Below are 18,224 nucleotides of genomic sequence, written 5' to 3'. Positions count from 1 at the left end.
TGTTGACAATGTTAAAAAGGAAATTAAAAGTAAACAGCAGTGTTATTATATGAGGATACAATGAGGAGACTGTGTGGGCGTATTTCATAGAGATGGGTTCAATAGATTGGTATGTTTTGGTTGATGCTATTTCAAACAAATTCATGTACTGACATTGCAAGGACTTAAGGTCTAATACACATAATAAACACTGAGTAAGCATTCATAAATCATTTTGTTAAGATAATAAAACGAAGTAATTTCCATCATGGTCTTCATAATTCTTCATTCCCGGCATACATGGCACATAAGGCATACACAAACAGAAATATTTATGAGTATGATGACTCTCTGAAGGAACTCTTAACTTAGGGTTTCAGAAACTGCAAATTCCACACTGTTTTCATGTTAAGACTGGTATGCATGCAGAAATATATGCAGGCTGGCCAGTTTCATATCAAATCTGGATAGCCTAATCATTTTCACTTCTCTAAAACTCAAGAGCAGGTTCAACCCATACAAAGAAACGTTCCCTCTCTTTTCCTTTCTTCTCTTTGTCGTTCTCTCTCTCTAGTTAATGACAGAGTTGAAAATGTCAGTATAATGTGCCCCCCTGTTCTTTCACCCCCACCCATCCCCCTCTCTAACTCCCTGTGTGTGTGTGTGTGTGTGTGTGAGTGTGTGTGAGTGTGTGTGTGTGTGTGTGTGTGTGTGTGTGTGTGTGCGCGCGCGAGTGCATGACTATCTGTCCAGGTCAGCTTAGGCAGACACGAAGGAAGCATGAGAATGTGGTGTGTGTGTGTGTGTGTGTGTGTGCGTGCGTGTGTGCATGTGTATGTGTGTGAGACACAGAGAGAGAGGTGGAGGGAAAGAGGGGGTAGGGAGGGAGAGAGGGAGGGAGGGAGGAGAGTTTGAGAGGAGGGGAGGGATCAAGGGGAGGGAGCAGGCAGCCCCAGCAGGCTCAGTGGGAGGACTATCCCATGCCAGGACTTGTGGCGGGGCTGCAGCGGGCTGCCTGGGACAGGAGGAAGTACAGAAGTGAAGAGCGTCGGCTGCAGGGGGGGGTTGAACAGGCAGCAACAGCAACAGCAGAGGCAACAGCAGCAGCAGCAGCAGTTGAGGAACAGAGCAAAAATACTTCCATTTTCTACCACGGGCCAGCCAGCCAGCAGCCAACAACTAGCCAGCAACAGACAGCCTGGGAGAGAGAGAGAGAGAGAGAAAGAGAGAGAGGGAGGGAGAGAGCAGAGCAGCAGCGGTGGGGGCAGCCGGGCCCGGGACAAAGTGAGCTCTCACTCACACACACACACACCACACACACACACACCACACACACACACACACACACACACACACACACACACACAGAAGTTGTCTGTGATCAGCCTGCGAGCCACATTCCAACACAGGGAAAATGAGCCTCTCTCTCTCAGCCTCCTCCACCGATCCCGTGTGACAGGGGCCAGGGCCGAGTTGGAGTCGCCAGGACTGGACCTAATACCTCCTCTTCTTTTTCAGCCAGTCTGGTTCTGTCTGACAAAGGGGGATTCAAAGGGAAAAAAAGGAGAATAAAAAAAAGTTCTTAGTTTTTTTTCAGTTTGAAAAGGTAAGGCATTGGTTGTTTGTTTTTGGCTTGTTTTGTTGTCCTTCTCTTGCAAGGCTTGTGGAGTGGAGTGGAGTGAGAGTTGTGCTGGTTAGGACTTCAAAAGCAGGGCTGGAGTTTGCTCCATGCAGTCTGGGGGAGGGTATCAATCAGTGCTACACACTTTAGCCTTGTTGATGGGGCACATTTCATTCAGATAAATAATGGATTTGAAAACTGCAAAATGGGGGCATTGCTTGTTCTTTATTTACATTGGCTATGTGCCCTAGCAAAGGGGTGGAGGGGGGGTCTCTGTATGTATGTGTGTGTGTGTGTGTGTGCCTGCGTGCTTGTGTGTGTGTGTGTGTGTGTGAGACCTGGCAGGAGTCTGGAGAGAGAGAGTGAAGGGGATCATTCAAACCTAACAAGCAACACGATTGTGATTTCTTTGAATGAGACATTGAGTGTTGTTCATTGAAAAAAAAGAAAAACATGATCTCCTCATTCAGATTTGGCTCAGCTTCTCTCAGCCAGGGTGAGCGAATCCCACAACCGTGAATGTCCCACTTGTTGAGTTGTCTTTTTGCAATGATGTGGGACTCCATGCTGTTTTGGGGGGCTTTGGTGTGCTGGAGACCCTACTAATGTGAAACATATGGGGGGGCCATTCCTGAGGTAGTATATTCTTCACATAGCTCAGCGGGTCTGGAGAACTTTTTTGCGTGTTTTTTTGGCCTCTTTTCATTCTCTCACTCCTTTTGTGGAAGATGTTGATGGTTCTGCTGGTGGAGAGATGGAGAGAAAGAGAGAGAGAGATGGAGAAAGAAAGAGAAGGAGTCTGTCTCTAAGCCACAGCTGCTGTGTGGTATTCGAGGCCTGAGGGCTGTGCTTTTCAGGCAGCCATTGTTGATGACATGTAGAGTCCCTCTTACCTCACGAGGGCTACACCCTCCTTTACCTGGAGCTCAGATCCCTCCCTTCAACTCTGTATTCACACACACACACACACACACACATCAACGCATGCATGCTGCTCACACACACCTGCTTTCGCACACCCGCCCTCTAAAAAAGATACGGTACTTTACTGTACGTAGGTTGTAAGAAAAGATAAACAAACATTTATGGCTAATGTCGTCTGCGTACTCGCATTTGTGTCAATAGATCTGTCACTTTGCCATTCTGTAGGCAAACACGAGTCACTTGTGGGGTTAAACGACTGGAAGTGAAACAAGTGTACAGTAGATAGCAGAACAAAGTGAGAAAACCCCCCTCTCGCTCTCTCGCTCTCTTTCCATCTCTGATAAGAAGGCGGCGATTACAAAGAGTCGGCTGAGCGAGCTTAAGATGAATGGTGACCCTGATAGTGTGTTGTGGACAGGTGGGTTGGCAGAGGGCTGGGACTGCGTGTGTGTGTGTGTGTGTGTGTGTGTACAGTAAGCAGAACAGAACAGAACAGTCAGGTCTGGCCCTAGGAGCGGCTAGGAGTGTGGGGGAGGAGAGAGAGGCGCATTGGGGCATTTCACTTTGTCACACAGCAACCAGCCGCCACACAGCCGACATGTGTAAGCCATTAAACGGAGTGAAAGAGAGAGAGAGAGAGAGAAGGAAGAGCGAGTGTGTGTGTGTGTGTGTGTGTGTGTGCGAGTGTGTGTGTGTGTGTGTGTGTGTGTGTGTGTGTGTGTGGGAGAGAGAGGGAGAGAGCGGGAGCGTAATCCATTTTGGAACGCATTCCTCCCTGACCTTGGGATAGAAAGCGATAATTAGGAGACTGCTTTAGGAGCCTGGTGGGTGCACCGATTCTCCCAGAGCCAAGTTCCCAGTCTCCTTTTTTTTTATTTTTGGAAACATTTTTTTATTTCCCTTCCAAAGTATCTTGTGAAAAACCTGGGAGACAAATATACGTTTGACTCCACAATCACTAAATAAACACTTTCCCCCCAAAAGCGGAAATCCCTATTTTTTTCTCCCATTATACACATTATTTCTCTCTTTCTTTTTTTTCCTCCCTCTTCTTTTATGAAACATCTATCTCTGACTCATGATTACCACAATATGGTTTTCACAGAAAATGTAACCCAAGGAAACCTTCGACGTGTAGCAACCAGTCTAATAACATACAAACAAAAACTTGACGTAATTGGACTGTTGCCGTGATACAACCCTCCCTCCCATCTGACGTGTTTCTTATTGGTGACAGACCACATTGCACAGAACAGAATGCAAAGTTTTTTTTTTTGCCAACTTTTGTCAACACAGATGTGCTAAACAATTAAATCGACCCATGATGTCACTGTTCATGCTTCGGTTCCCAGAACCTGTCCGAAATTGATTACTGTAGGGTTTTCTAGAGCGGCTGCCCTTTAGCCACAGTCTTTCTACTATCGCTTGAAGCTGGAAATGGAAGATTCCATGCATCAAGTTGACCACGTAAGGGGTCATAGAGGTTTCCCTGGAGAAAAACAGGGCTGCGTCCCAACACTCATAAACGACTTCCTCTCTTTCCGTTCTTCCACGGAATCACCACAGGTAGGTGAAAGGAGTAAGTATCTTGTGAAAAACCTGGGAGACAAATATACGTTTGACTCCACAATCACTAAATAAACAGGCTAAATATACCCGCATCTCACCCTCCTGCGGCTTCTTTTTTTCTGGACGGATTCCACAGTTTTTGTTTATTTCGGCTCTTCGGCTGTTGAATGGGCGTGAAAGCCGCAGCGTAAACGCATGGAGTCAAGGACAGGAAACGGGCAGAACAAACTGTGGCCCCTTCGCTTCTCCGACAGGCCCTCTCCGTCAAGCGTGTTATCGTGACGTTAGAATTATAAGGGTCGATCTCAATTTTTGTCAAAATTTAGTTTTTTACATAATCTGATCCATTAGGTGTTTATTAATGCCTGTGTGGTGTTATTTTTAAAATGTTGACATTTTTTAGTTAGTAATTCATAAAATACAAAGGTTCCATCTCACAAAACATAATGGAATGTAAAAACTTTGACGCTCAATATCTCTGAACTGCCCTAAACGGAGATAGAACCTTATAATTCTAAGCTCACGCTATGTCACTGTGAGTGATGTTATCTTTCTACCCTTGTTTGAATCCGTGCTGCTTTTTATTCAGGACGAGCTGCGAGTACCCTAGCGGAGTGAGGGGTTGATGGGGACTTATTAGATAGATGGACGACCAGACTTGAATGCTAAATACTTCCTGGAGCCTTCGGTCTTGGCTAGACTAGAGGAGATGAAAGACGTGTCCGACAAGCAAAATGTACTACAGGCTTTTACTTCAGCCACGAAAAAAAAAAGCTTCACCTCAAAGACTCTAACCCCCCATTTTCTTTGACTCTCAATGAAAACAGAAATTCAAAATCCTACATTTCAACAATTTGGCCCTTTTTTTTTTTGGTCTGTTTTTACATCCTCAATGAAATCATTTCATGTTTCCAGTTGACACTGGACTCAAAGCTAAAGGAGATCTCGCATACTAACGGTGGAATGATACCAGCAGGGCCTCTTAAAAAACATTCCACCAACATTCTAACAGCAGCCGGACTTCCTGAAGCCTTTATGGCACTTTTGGTGTCGCTCTGGGTTGAAGACAAACAGCTCAGAAGATCATTAATCTGTCCCTGTGGCTGGGCTAGTAGGTGGGCCCAAGCACAAGGGGGTACCCTTAAGAGAGACTGGCTGGGTTTCTACATCGGTCCAGAGGCAGGCCAAGTCTCTCGTGCTGGGACGTAGTGAGCCATAGGGCCTATCCCTTCCCTGTAGAAATAACATACACTATTGGTTTCCCTGGCGTCGCTCCAGTTCTTCAGTTTTTAAAATAGAAAATAGGGCCATGCTCTTGCATATCGTACTTACTTTGGGCTTTATTTATGGACGTTCACTGTTGATTGGGGCTTTTGGGTTCTACAGTTTTAAGGAGAGAACTGGGGATTCTTTTCTCTGAGTGTTGCTTACATAGATGGAGACCCGTATGCATTCCTTGTCCCCCACAGAAACATATTTGGGTTTGATGTGACCATTGTGAATACACAACCGACCCCGAAATGGACCCCCGCCTGCCGCAAGCTGTCAATCACCAACTGTCAGGAGCCTTTTTAATAATAAAAAAGTGACGTAGCGAATGGGGGAGGGGGGTTGATTGCTATCATATGTGCTAATATAACCTGCTTACATACAGTATAGGTACTGTTGTGAACTTTGGATACCCCTGTAGCCTACGTTCAAATTATTGAGTAGAACTAGCCCCTTTGTTGCTAATCACTCACACATTGATCACGGAGGCCCTTTGGTCACTTGATCCTTCTCCGGTATTGAAATCTTAATCTGTTCATTGATCTGCTGGTCTACTGAAATATGCTGCATTGAATTGAAGACACGCTTATTAAGGGATTTATTGCCTTTGGTTGCTAGCCAGACCTGCTGCTGAAAGGGGTGCCTGGTTGCTAAGTCAGGAAATATGAACGATATTAAAACATTTTAATAGATTATTGGACTTCTAAGATAGCCAGATGCTGCTGTAAGCACAGTGAATTTATTGCTGTGGATAGAGTTGTTATCCTCGCCATGAGGTTTTAGACGCTGTCTTTATAGGATTTAAGTGCTTCTCTCCCTGTAAGCTTTCTCATCTGCTCTCTCCTTTCCCCCCAAAAGCGGAAATCCCTATTTTTTTCTCCCATTATACACATTATTTCTCTCTTTCTTTTTTTTCCTCCCTCTTCTTTTATGAAACATCTATCTCTGACTCATGATTACCACAATATGGTTTTCACAGAAAATGTAACCCAAGGAAACCTTCGACGTGTAGCAACCAGTCTAATAACATACAAACAAAAACTTGACGTAATTGGACTGTTGCCGTGATACAACCCTCCCTCCCATCTGACGTGTTTCTTATTGGTGACAGACCACATTGCACAGAACAGAATGCAAAGTTTTTTTTTTTGCCAACTTTTGTCAACACAGATGTGCTAAACAATTAAATCGACCCATGATGTCACTGTTCATGCTTCGGTTCCCAGAACCTGTCCGAAATTGATTACTGTAGGGTTTTCTAGAGCGGCTGCCCTTTAGCCACAGTCTTTCTACTATCGCTTGAAGCTGGAAATGGAAGATTCCATGCATCAAGTTGACCACGTAAGGGGTCATAGAGGTTTCCCTGGAGAAAAACAGGGCTGCGTCCCAACACTCATAAACGACTTCCTCTCTTTCCGTTCTTCCACGGAATCACCACAGGTAGGTGAAAGGATCGGAACGGATTTCCACCGTACTGCTTTCACCTTCATCATCTTCATTCAGATCGGTACTGTCTGAAGGTAAGGGAGAAAAGGGGAAGGTAGCCAGCGTAGACTATTGAGATGCGGCCCTGCATGTTTACACAGCAGGATGTGCTCCTTAGCGAGGACGGAGAGAGGGATCCATGGAAGGATATTGGGATGCAGGACACATCTCAATGCACAACGCTTGTCGAGCATGTCTGAGCCTTCCTGACAGCGCCCACGCAGCCAGGCACAGCTCCTACCTCCAGGGCCCGATGCCGGGGGTGGTGGGGGTGGCGGGGGGGGGGATGGGAGGGAGGAGGGAGGGGGAGGGGGAGGGAGGGGGTTCCAGTCCAAGACACACCCTAATCCCCAGCATCCTAACCCGGCAGACCTGTCTCTGCTCGCTCCCCAGAGCTCTGGCAACCCTCTTTATCAAACGCCTCCTCCGACTACAGCGCTAGCCCTGCTAAGGCCCTGCTCCTACTACCTCCTCTACCTCCACTCTCCTCTCAGTGCCATGGGTGGGCTCGGGGGCTTTTTAAGATCCTTGGCACTTGCTTGTTGTGCTGTCTTTTGTGGACTACCGCCATGCCCCGATCCCCAGGAACAAAAGCATTCAGCGTAAATTAAAGAGCAATTATCTTTAGTTTGCGTGCCGGGGCAAGTCGCTCCGGTGTTTTGCTTGAGTGATGAGAGGCAGAAACGCAAGAGGTCTTAACTTGGAAAGGGTCTGTCGGCCGGGTTGTGTTTTTTTTTCTTCATAATGTCTGAATGATGTATTGACTGTACATTTTGGGGATTATTTTCAGCACGGCAGTGGATTTGGCCACCTCTAGGTGTGTACTCGTTGGACTGACTCCGGAATGTTCATTAGTCATCCCCTCAGTCTAAAAATGGGCTGGAAGGAAGACAATGCTCTCGGGCTTTCGGAATAATCTTAGGATTTGAACAAATGAAAACACCCCAGGATTTGGTCTTGTGTATTATCAAGGGATTAAAAGCCACAGTGCAGTCATGAAGAGCTCTAGAGAGATGAAATATCTTTGCGGGGGGGCCGCCGACCATCAAACGCAAACAGATCTTTCTCTCCCGCCTCAACGTTGGGATAACTTAATTCCAAAGCGTTCCGTTAACATTCCCTCACACCTTTGGGTCGTCGGGAGGTTAAGTGCTGTTTATACAGTATGCCAGAACCCGCCCTGGCACTGGGTTTTCCCTGAGACACTTTCCAAAACAGAGCCTTGCCTCCCGTCACTGAGAACACAACCGTCAAGTGTCGCTCGCCCCTGTTCATTAATTTCTCATTAGTCAACAGTTTCTCTTCCAGCTCCCGGGGGACACAGACTAACCCCACCATTAGTCGCCCCCCCCCCCCCCCACACACACACACACACACACCCACCCCGCCCCACGGCAGACCCTTGTGACTCCCCCTACCCCCTCCCCCCTCCCCCCCTGAGCCCGTTTCCCCTGGTGATGACCCCCTCACACACACACACACACACACACACACACACACACACACATACACACAAACACCACAGACACACACACGCACACACACACACAGCCCCCTTTCATTCCGCTCTGAGGGGCAGTTTAAGCTCTGGGTGCAGCGAGCAGTCGCCCCCTGTTTTACGGCCCCCTACTCTCTGGAGCCCCTTCAAAGTGTTTGACTTTAGCCTGCAGTCACTTCAGACTTAATTAACCAGTCACATTCACCTCTGTAGACCAGCCAGGGCCCTTTCACACCTAATCACAACAAGCAATCAGGTGATTCCAGTGAAATAGTGCTTTCGCAGGAATTCCATTGCCTCTGCCTCTGTGTGTGTAGGAGTAGGTGTGTGTGTGTGTGTGTGTCTGTGTGTGTGTGTGTGTGTGTGTCTCTGTGTGTGTGTGTGTGTTTGTGTGTGTGTGTGCGTGTGTGCGTGTGTGTGTGTTTTGCCGTGAATGTGGTGGCAGCGCTAAGAAAAGAGACATCTTAGAACAGAACAGAATGTAATTGCTTTCTATCTTGAAATCGGAATGCCCCGGAATGTGAAGTGTTGGTCAGCGTTGGATTTCACAGAAGGGCTATTTCGAAATCCCCCATCTGGAGTCTTGTTTACTGTAATTCGGGGCAGATGTCCAATGATGCACCCTCCTCTGCTCCCTCGACACGCTCTCCTTAACCGTGTTTACTCTGGAACACACTGTTGCGAAAGCCAGCGCTAAATCAATCTCGCACCGAGACACTGATATGATATGTGTAGTCTGTTGATTCCCTTCATTTGGTTCACTTTGTTTTGAATGTCGTCGTTAAAGCTCTTTGAAATCATATTGAAATAGGACATGATGCCTTTTTGACTCCTTTCGACTTCCAGAAACTAGCTATTTTGGATTTCCATTGTAGCGTTTGGAGCCGATAGTCTTTGTGCAGGCCAGCGGACCTGTTGTTTAAAAAATCACTTTCCTGCTCCCCAGCTGACAGGCAAGAGGGCCAGATCACTGATGGATAGATAAGAGATGTGTGTGTGTGTGTGTGTGTGTGTGTGTGTGTGTGTGTGCGTGCGTGCGTGTGTGTGTGTGTGAGTGCATGCGTCCATGCGTGCGTGCGTGAGTGTGTGTGTGCGTATGTGTGTGAGTGCATGAGTGCGTGCGTGTGCGTTCGTCCATCCGTGCATGCCTGTGTGTGTGTGAGCCTGTGCTTGTGCATGTGTGCGTGTGTGCGTGTGTGTCTGTGGGTGTCAGGGGAAGCCTCCAACACCGCTCCACAGGAAGTTCATGGCCATGAGGTCACAGGGACGCGCCATATCTCAGGGCTTTACAGCAACACTGACTGCAGACAACTGGTTTCAACCGGAATCCTCCCCGAGTTTTTTTTCGGTGTCATTGTTGCTTTCTGACAGTTTTTTTCCTGTGGCAACTTCTCCATACTGAGTCATAGCTCTTAGTTGTCCTGTTCAACAGCATTTACTTCTAGTTTTAGATTGGTTTTTTGTAACACTAAGTGAGTGAACATTAACAACAGTACTATGTGACAGAGTTACAAGCTGTGTAGCACCTGTTTCTATACAGTAGAACGACAGTAGAAAACAAGCTTTCTTTCTTTGTCATACAACCTAAAACGGAGGTCTTATTTGATACGTGTCAATTGAACACAACAAGTCTATGCGTAGGACTTTGCTCATCAAATATTGACTCGAATTAAATCCCTCGCATGCTTTCAATGGTGAAAGGGAAGTCTATTGCCGGTTCTGAGGCCATGTTCTTCTCTGTCTGTTTCAGCAGGAAAGATCCAGCAAAAATGGAGGAGGGATATGAACTTGACCTTACCTACGTGACGGAGCGCATCATCGCCGTGTCCTTCCCCCGGGGGTGTTCTGAGGAGATCTACCAGCACAACCTGAAGGACGTCACACGGATGCTCAAGTCTAAACATGCAGACAACTACCTGGTCAGCACCACTCCATGTCCATGAGTTTGACTCATGCTGCATTCAAGTGCTTCTCAGATATAGGGCATGAACGACTCTGCAACTCGTGTTACTTTGAGACCTCAGTTTGCCTCTCTATGCAGAATCCTACGTTAAATCATGGTAGGAAGCTCAGAGTTTCAGAGTAGCACCTGAATGCACCATTAAAATGAACTTTGATGTCAAAATGTGTCAGACCTCAGAGTCAGAGACAAGGCCATGTTCGATGTCATTTGTGTCGTAGGTACAGCTAGTATGCATTCATGAATCAATCCCCGTTAAATGCAAAAGACCACTTTTGAGGTCTGAAAACATCTGACAAGCGTTTATTTTTGATGATTTAATGATATCAAATCATCTATCAATTGCCTCTAGTGTGAGTAGTCTATTGACATGCCTATTTTCTGCTGATATTATCTGTGTGACGTGACGATGACAGTTTATCCAAAGTGTGTTGGTATGGTGAGGAAGGGTTCAAAGTGCAGCAGTCTGTATGTCGTTGACACATTTTTTGTTTTCTAGATCAGCGTTTCTCAACCTTTTTTCAGTCACGGCACCCTTCAAAAGTCCATAAAATCTCAAGGCATGCACCCCAGTCTTAAAAATATAGCTATTAAAAAACGACACCCCATATAGCGCGAGCACACACACACATGTCTGCTAAACATGTCTTAAATGGCAAACAGTAAAGAAATGCCACAATATAACCAGGACTTAAGAAACGAGATGCCCAACAAAGGATGTGACAAACACTGGCCCGTTTGGCGCAACAAGTGGAAGAGTCTGAAGCAGCGGAGACAGGGTTGCCAGGTGGGCTTGTTTTTGGTGGATTTAGTGGTTCAGACTGGTTAGCCTCGAAATGGTCAATCCCATCTGGCAACCCTGAGCGGAGAGTCTACAGATAGTATGTTTACATCGCACTGCTGGAGATGCACTCCACACTGTTCAAATGTATAAACCTTCATTGTACTAGCCTAGATTTCCTATGTGTTTTTTGCATTTTGCTCCGCATTTCATGATTCCCATTTCAAAATTCGCTTAACTTTTATTGAAACATCTCCTGCACCTGGGAAGACGCACACAAGCGTCCTATTCTGGCAGGTAGTGTTATATATACATTATATATATTATTATATATAGAATATGTACTGATGAAACCCGTGGCACTGCCCGTCATCCGCTTGTTAAGTCATGACGTGTTTCCGGGTCCAACGTTGGCTGAGGCGCTGTCTTCGAAATGCCTCAGTAATAATAATAATAAATTATATTTATATAGCGCTTTTCCGAGGCTCAAATACCCTGACAATATGGAGAAAACAGGAAAGTGCTGAGTCCCTTGTTGTATGAATAGATCCGAGTCTAAAAAACGATTAAACTGTCATTCTACCGCTGTAGTTCACAGGTACTCTGGGTCTGGTGCGGGAAATTTCTGGTTTTTGGCTAAACGTCACTTTGACGTCAGACTTAACAAGCGGATAGCAGCCAAATACTGACACACTTCTTCCAACTTAATCCTCCTTTTCAATATACTCTGGCAATGTTACGGCCTCGGCTATAGTGTGTGGCTTCTTTGCCGTATCAACAATTTGGGCTACGAGGTAACGAGCCTCCCATGCTTTCTCTGAAACTTTGGCGCACTTCATCATTACCTGTTCTTGACGGCTATGGTGAATTTTCATCTGAACGAAAATATTCAGCGTCCTTGTTGCCAGCTTGTGATGGATGATTTGTTGTCAGGTGTCTTCTCAGTTTGCTCGGGACCATCGCTTCGTTTGACAGTTTCCTGCATGCCGCTTGTTAAGTCGTGACGTGTTTCCGGGTCCCAACGTTGGCTGAGGCGCTGTCTTCGAAATGGAGAAATAATAATAATAATTAATTATATTTATATAGCGCTTTTCCGAGGCTCAAATACCCTGACAATATGGAGAAAACGGGAAAGTGTTGTGTCCCTTGTTGAATGAATAGATCCGAGTCTAAAAAACGATTAAACTGTCATTCTACCGCTGTAGTTCAGAGGTACTCTGGTGCGGGGAATTTCTGGTTTGACCCGGAAATAGTTAAACGTCACTTTTGACGTCAGACTTAACAAGCGGCTCTCGAAATGTCTTTGCGCGGTAAATGAATGCAGGCTACGTACGCAGATACACTGACCTTACGCTGAACCCGGTATTGACATTGTGACACGGGAAAGGGGTACGCGAGACATATTTTGATGATGTATTGTATTTATTTATATATAGATTTATTCATTCATTCATATAAACGTCAGAATATAGAATTGTCTGACGGCACCCCTGAAGACGCCATGCGGCGCCCCGGTTGAGAAACGCTGTTCTAATCTAGATGACTGATGTTGTCACGAAAATGCTTCTTTTATTAGAGAAACCTTAATTCACCCTTTATGTAGTTCGGATCAGGACAAGGGAGAGAAGCCTCAATTTGAGGGGGCGAGGAAAGAGGTTAGGTTAGGACTGTAACATTTTAAAAGGAGCCCTAGTAGAAAGATTGGCAATAAAATAAGGCTGATTATATATATTTAGAATGCATGAAAACCATACAGTAAGTGTTGAATAGACATGATATATCTGTTTCTCTCTCTAGATCATCAACCTGTCAGAGAAGAGGCATGACCTCTCTAAAATGAACCCTAAGGTAAATACATGGTACTCTGCCTTTCCAGATGTACAGTATTTGCAACAAAAGCGACTATAGATAAACGCTAGTCCTGAGGTGCTGGAGAGATAAAGAGAGTTCACGGGAGCAGACACAGATCAATATATTTCTGTGACAATATGGATTTCCATTGGAAGGAACGGTATCACTAGATTGTACTATTGACACTGTCAGGATGATATCTGGAGACTGTGTGTGTGTGTGTGTGTGTGTGTGTGTGTGTGTGTGTGTGTGTGTGTGTGTGTGTGTGTGTACTGCGCATGTGTGTGTGTGTGTATGTGTATGTGTGTGTGTGTGTGCGCGTGTGTGTACTGCGCTTGCATGTGTGTATGTGTGTGTGTGTCTGTGACTGCGTGTGCGTATGTGTGTGTTTGTGTGTGTGCGTGTGCATGTGTGTGTGACTGGGTGTGTGTGTGTGTTTATGTGTGTGTGACTGCGCGTGTGTGTGCGTGTGTGTGTGTGTGTGACTGCGTGTGCGTGTGTGTGTGCGTGCGTCTGTGTGTGCGAACACGCACAAGTGTGTGATTGCACAGGTCGTATTGACGGCCACTCCCTTTGAGGCGATCCAGTATGAGAGTGTGTTGGTGTGTTGACAGACTCTGGACACCGGCTGGCCTGACCTCCACGCCCCACCTCTGGATAAGATCTGTACCATCTGCAAGGCCATGGAGGGCTGGCTCCACGCGGACCCTCTCCACGTGGTGGTCATCCACTGTAGGGTAAGCGCAATTTAGTTCATTTCCCTTCCCTATCTCCATTGTCCTCAACATGACTTGTGACGTGTCCCATACCTATAACGGTCACTTTATTGTCACTTTCCGTCACTTTCTATGGCTGATTATTAAATTGTCGCTCGTTTGTTGAATGCTGTTGTCGAGCGTGGAGCAAGATCCCGAAACGTTTCACTATGTCAGTTACAACTCTATGTGTTATAGGCTATAAGTAACAAATACAATTTGATTAGATTTTTAATGACATCTCTCTCTCTCTCTCTCTTTCTGTTTGTTCTCCCTCCCTCCCTCCCTCTCTTTCTCTCCTTTTCCAGGGTGGGAAAGGCAGAATCGGAGTGGTCATCTCATCTTTCGTCCATTTCACTGACATATCTGCCAGGTAACTGCATTTCCTCTACCATTTTCCCAAGTCCTTTGTGGTTCATTTGAGGTTCGAGGCTCGTCAGAAATTAAAGAATTCATGGAACAGTCGAATGAACAGAATGTCTTTCTGAAGATCTGAACTCTGAGGAGAGTATAAGGGGGATGACAGGACATGTTTGTCCTTCCAAGGCTAGATTAGTTATCATATCATAACATTACCTCACCCTAACCTTAAACCAAAGATAGCCGTAGACTCACAGACATGCTATTTGACTGTCTGACCACTTCCAGGCCAACTAAGCCCTTTCACTGAGTGTCATTCAGTGAGTCAGAGAGGCTGGTTATTACACGTGGATTCAAAGGGGGGAAAAAACACATGAACGATAGCATGACTCACTCTCCACAGAATGACCCGAGTCAACATCAACAGCATACTAGACGTTCCTCATAACAGCTTGCGGTCACAAACCGCTGTCGGAGCGAATATCAATGTCAGCTTTATTGGACATCAATTTAACTGCAGAAATGTGAGATTCACCGACTGATTAAACGGACAGTGCTCAGTATTTCATTCATAGACATTTTATATCACAGCGACATTGGCCTGGATTTGAGGCCTGGTGGCTTGAATATAAAAACATTTTTCTTCGTAAGGACAGTTTCTTGATAAGATATACGTAGTTACCAAAAAAACCACAAAGATGAAAGAGGTTGATGCTGGGCCATTTCCATTCCCAAGGACAGCTGTATCTCTACTAAACTCTAAAGTCAAGAGCAGGGGCAAACGTTGGGAGGGAAAGTGATTTATAAGGTGAAGGGAAGTGCTGTGCTGTGTGTGTGTGTGTGTGTGTGTGTGTGTGTGTGTGTGTGTGTGTGTGTGTGCTTATGTTTAGCTCTTGTCTTATGCGCTTATGGAGATCCTTTCTGCACACAGACCCCTGTGTGATGTGAGTACACACACACACACACACACACACACACTGGCCGGGGCCAGCCAATCAATGGGCCCCCCCGCTGGGGGAGACTATAAAAAGTGGCGGAGGTCAGGGAGGGAGAGAGAGAGAGGGAGAGGGGGGGGGGGGGGAGAGAGAGGGAGAGGGGGGGAGAGAGAGAGAGATGGAGCTAGAGAGAGGAAAGAGAGGGGGGGGGGGTAGACAGCAGAGCCGGATGCCCCCAAAAAGATGGCGAGAGAGGTCAGCGTCAGACAGGGAGAGAGAGGGAGGAAAAGATAGAGAAATGGAGAGAAAAGACATGTATGGGGTAAGAGAGAGAGAGAGAGAGAGAGAGAGAGAGAGAGAGAGAGAGAGAGAGAGAGAGAGAGAGAGAGAGAGAGAGAGACCTCTAGTGAATAATAATCCAGCGCCTGTTGGTTTTAGTCCTGTTGGAATAACGCTGTGTACTCTCTCTGGCCTCTCTCTCTCTCTCTCTCTCTCTCTCTCTCTCTCTCTCTCTCTCTCTCTCTCTCTCCCCCCTCTGTGTTTATTTAGGAATGGCATTGTCTTCCTCTCTGCTGGAATCCCTTGTCTCTCTCTGGTTACTTTTCCTCTTGTCCTGTGTGTGGTGTGTATGTGTGTGTGTGTGTGTGTGTGTGTGAGTGTGTGAGTGCATGTGTGCACAAGCGTATGTGTGTGTGTGTATTGCCTGTTTGGAGTGCTTCACCCTGTTCTAAGACTTCACCATGTTTGTCTGATTTAGTGCTGACCAAGCGCTGGACCGCTTTGCAATGAGGAAATACTACGACGACAAGGTGTCAGCACTGATGACTCCATCTCAGAAAAGGTAAAAAAAAAAAGTCCCTCAAGTATTTTCCACACATAATATCGCAAACATTATTTTAACATTTAAGTGCACTGGCTGGTCCAACATATGAATTAAAGGCGTGAGTCCTGCTCTCCCCCCTCTCTGTCAGTCATAACCACAACTATTGAGATCATTTCAACGACTGTAGAACTGTTCTGATGTTGAAAGACACAGGCCGAGTTTGCCTACGTGCTTACAGCTGCAACCCAATCCACACACCCGCACACGCACCCACTGACACACACACACCCACACATAAACACACCCACCCACCCACACACACACACACACACCCAAACACCCACCCACACACACACACACACACACACACACACACACACACACACACACACCCCACACACCCACCCACCCACACACACCCCCCCACACACACCCACCCCCCACACCCACCCCCCCACACACAAACACACACACACACAAACACACACACCCTGCCCTCCTCCCTCCGCCCCCCCCCCCCAGGGCTACCTCAGGCCGGCCCCCTCCTGGCCAGACCTCACCTGAACCAACACAGCCGTCATCCCCTTGCGTGTCTTTGGCCTTGTTTGTTCTCCCCAGTCACTATTGAACCAGAACCTGTGAAAGTCTCGCTATTGTCGGGGACTGAAACAGAAGGGGGATCCTTCTCATGTTGACCCGGTGTAACCTTATCCCCCTGAATCACCGTGAATCACCGTGACTCACACACCGAAGCCTCTTTATGAAGAACTTCTCTAATCGGCCAATCAGAAATCCAGTACGAGCTCAAAGACGGAGACTCGTAAAGTGCACTTCAAACTCCCACGTCTTGGCGTCCGACACATGGCGTTGTCGAGACGTCGCAAACAGGTTGTGAGAAGGTCGGGCCGTGTGAAAGAATCCCCCTCCTTACCCCCCCACCGCAGTCAGATAGGCTACACACAGTTCTCACAATGTTGCGAATAGGTGAGAAGGTTTGATTGTCTCATAACTCGTGTTGTAACCATCATCCGTAATTTTTTCTCTCTTCTGTTTGTGTGTTATGGTTGTCTTTTACCCGCTATTGAAGTTGGTGACATCTGGGTCATTGCACCTTCTTACAGGTAGACAGGACAGTGTTAGTTACAGTGTACAGATCCTGTAGAGATGTTAAGAACGTTCCCTTCTTTTCTGTTGTATCAGATACGTTTGGATACTGAACAGTCTTCTGAGCGGGTCGATGAAAATCAACGCTTCCCCGTTGTTTCTGCATTGCATCATTCTTCATGGGATACCAAACTTTGACACCGCAGGAGGTACAGTTTTATTTTTTTCATCTATTGGCCCATAATTGGATTAAAAAAACCGCATATTAAATGTTCACAAATGTCATTAGACGAGACTTAAAAGAAATGAGTGAAATGAAGAGTGACTATAAAAGCCTTTTGTACTATCAGCAAAGAAATAGGCTTTGGACGATTTCGCTTGCAAAGAGCTCTCTTGCACGCTCAGACACACACACACACACACACACACACACACACACACACACACACACACACACACATACATGTACACACACAGGGCACAAGTACACACACACACACACTGACACACACACACACACACACACACACACACACACTCAAACAGACAAACTTTATTGGTTTGCAGTAAACCCAAGGGAATCCACACCCATGTTTCCACATAAACTTTCTGTTTTCACACATTTCACAAAGACAACAAAAGCTTCCCTCAAATGGGACTACATGTCTCTGTTTGATGCAGTAGGTTACCATAGTAGAAACACATACAGTAGCCGTGCTAAAATGGTGTACACTGGCAACGGCTGTTTCAAATGATGTTCTCCTAGGGAAGGCCCATAGCCTGTAGCACTAAAAAAACTGAATGCCACAAAGACACACGAACACCAGGTCATATTTCACCATAAATGCTCTAATAGCTCACAAAAAGTTCAAGTAACAAGTTTCATGTTGTTTTATTGGTTCGAACATGAAAGACGGCGATGACATTGGATACAGAGGATTTAGGAATCCATTATATAACTGTTTTGTAACATGACGATTCATATTTCTTTCAGTGTGTCGCCCCTATCTGAAAGTGTACCAGGGACTGCAAGCCGTCTACTCCTCAGGGGTCTAGTAAGTGATTCCCAAATTGAACATTTACTGTACATTTTTTCAAAGCTTTACATGACAGCATGACATTTATTTCTCTGTGTGACAAACTGCCAAAGCGTTTTTTTCCAGTTTTTTCACTCTATGATTTCAGATTAGTTGTTGCTTTCCTTGAGGGGCTGTGTGAGTGTCTGTGATTCTCCTTTGCCGTCTCTGATTGTCTACTTGTCTCTTTGAACCAGTCACATCGGGCCTGGACACAGAGACAGGATATGCATC

At 46.1% G+C, this 18,224-nt stretch overlaps 1 protein-coding gene across 1 annotated transcript in view; it reads left to right on the top strand.

Annotated features, from left to right (window-relative positions):
- Nucleotides 1-1,462: 1,462 nt before the first annotated feature.
- Nucleotides 1,463-18,224, top strand: part of LOC308171552 (tensin-3-like) — a 50,272-nt gene continuing 33,510 nt past the window's right edge. The window contains exons 1-9 of the mRNA XM_080546418.1: nucleotides 1,463-1,585; nucleotides 10,096-10,264; nucleotides 12,884-12,934; nucleotides 13,552-13,674; nucleotides 14,001-14,065; nucleotides 15,745-15,828; nucleotides 17,011-17,123; nucleotides 17,909-17,969; nucleotides 18,188-18,224. The exon at nucleotides 18,188-18,224 is cut by the window's right edge and continues 39 nt beyond it. Of these exons, the coding sequence (XP_080402544.1) occupies nucleotides 10,115-10,264; nucleotides 12,884-12,934; nucleotides 13,552-13,674; nucleotides 14,001-14,065; nucleotides 15,745-15,828; nucleotides 17,011-17,123; nucleotides 17,909-17,969; nucleotides 18,188-18,224 (684 nt within the window). The 5' untranslated portion in view covers nucleotides 1,463-1,585; nucleotides 10,096-10,114. The remainder of the gene's footprint in view (nucleotides 1,586-10,095; nucleotides 10,265-12,883; nucleotides 12,935-13,551; nucleotides 13,675-14,000; nucleotides 14,066-15,744; nucleotides 15,829-17,010; nucleotides 17,124-17,908; nucleotides 17,970-18,187) is intronic.

This window comes from Nansenia antarctica (assembly GCF_963989245.1).
Source record: "Nansenia antarctica genome assembly, chromosome: 16".
In the NCBI taxonomy this organism is placed as follows: Eukaryota; Metazoa; Chordata; class Actinopteri; order Argentiniformes; family Microstomatidae; genus Nansenia; species Nansenia antarctica.
Note: the sequence above shows the minus strand (reverse complement) of the source record. Positions and strands in the feature narration are given on the sequence as shown.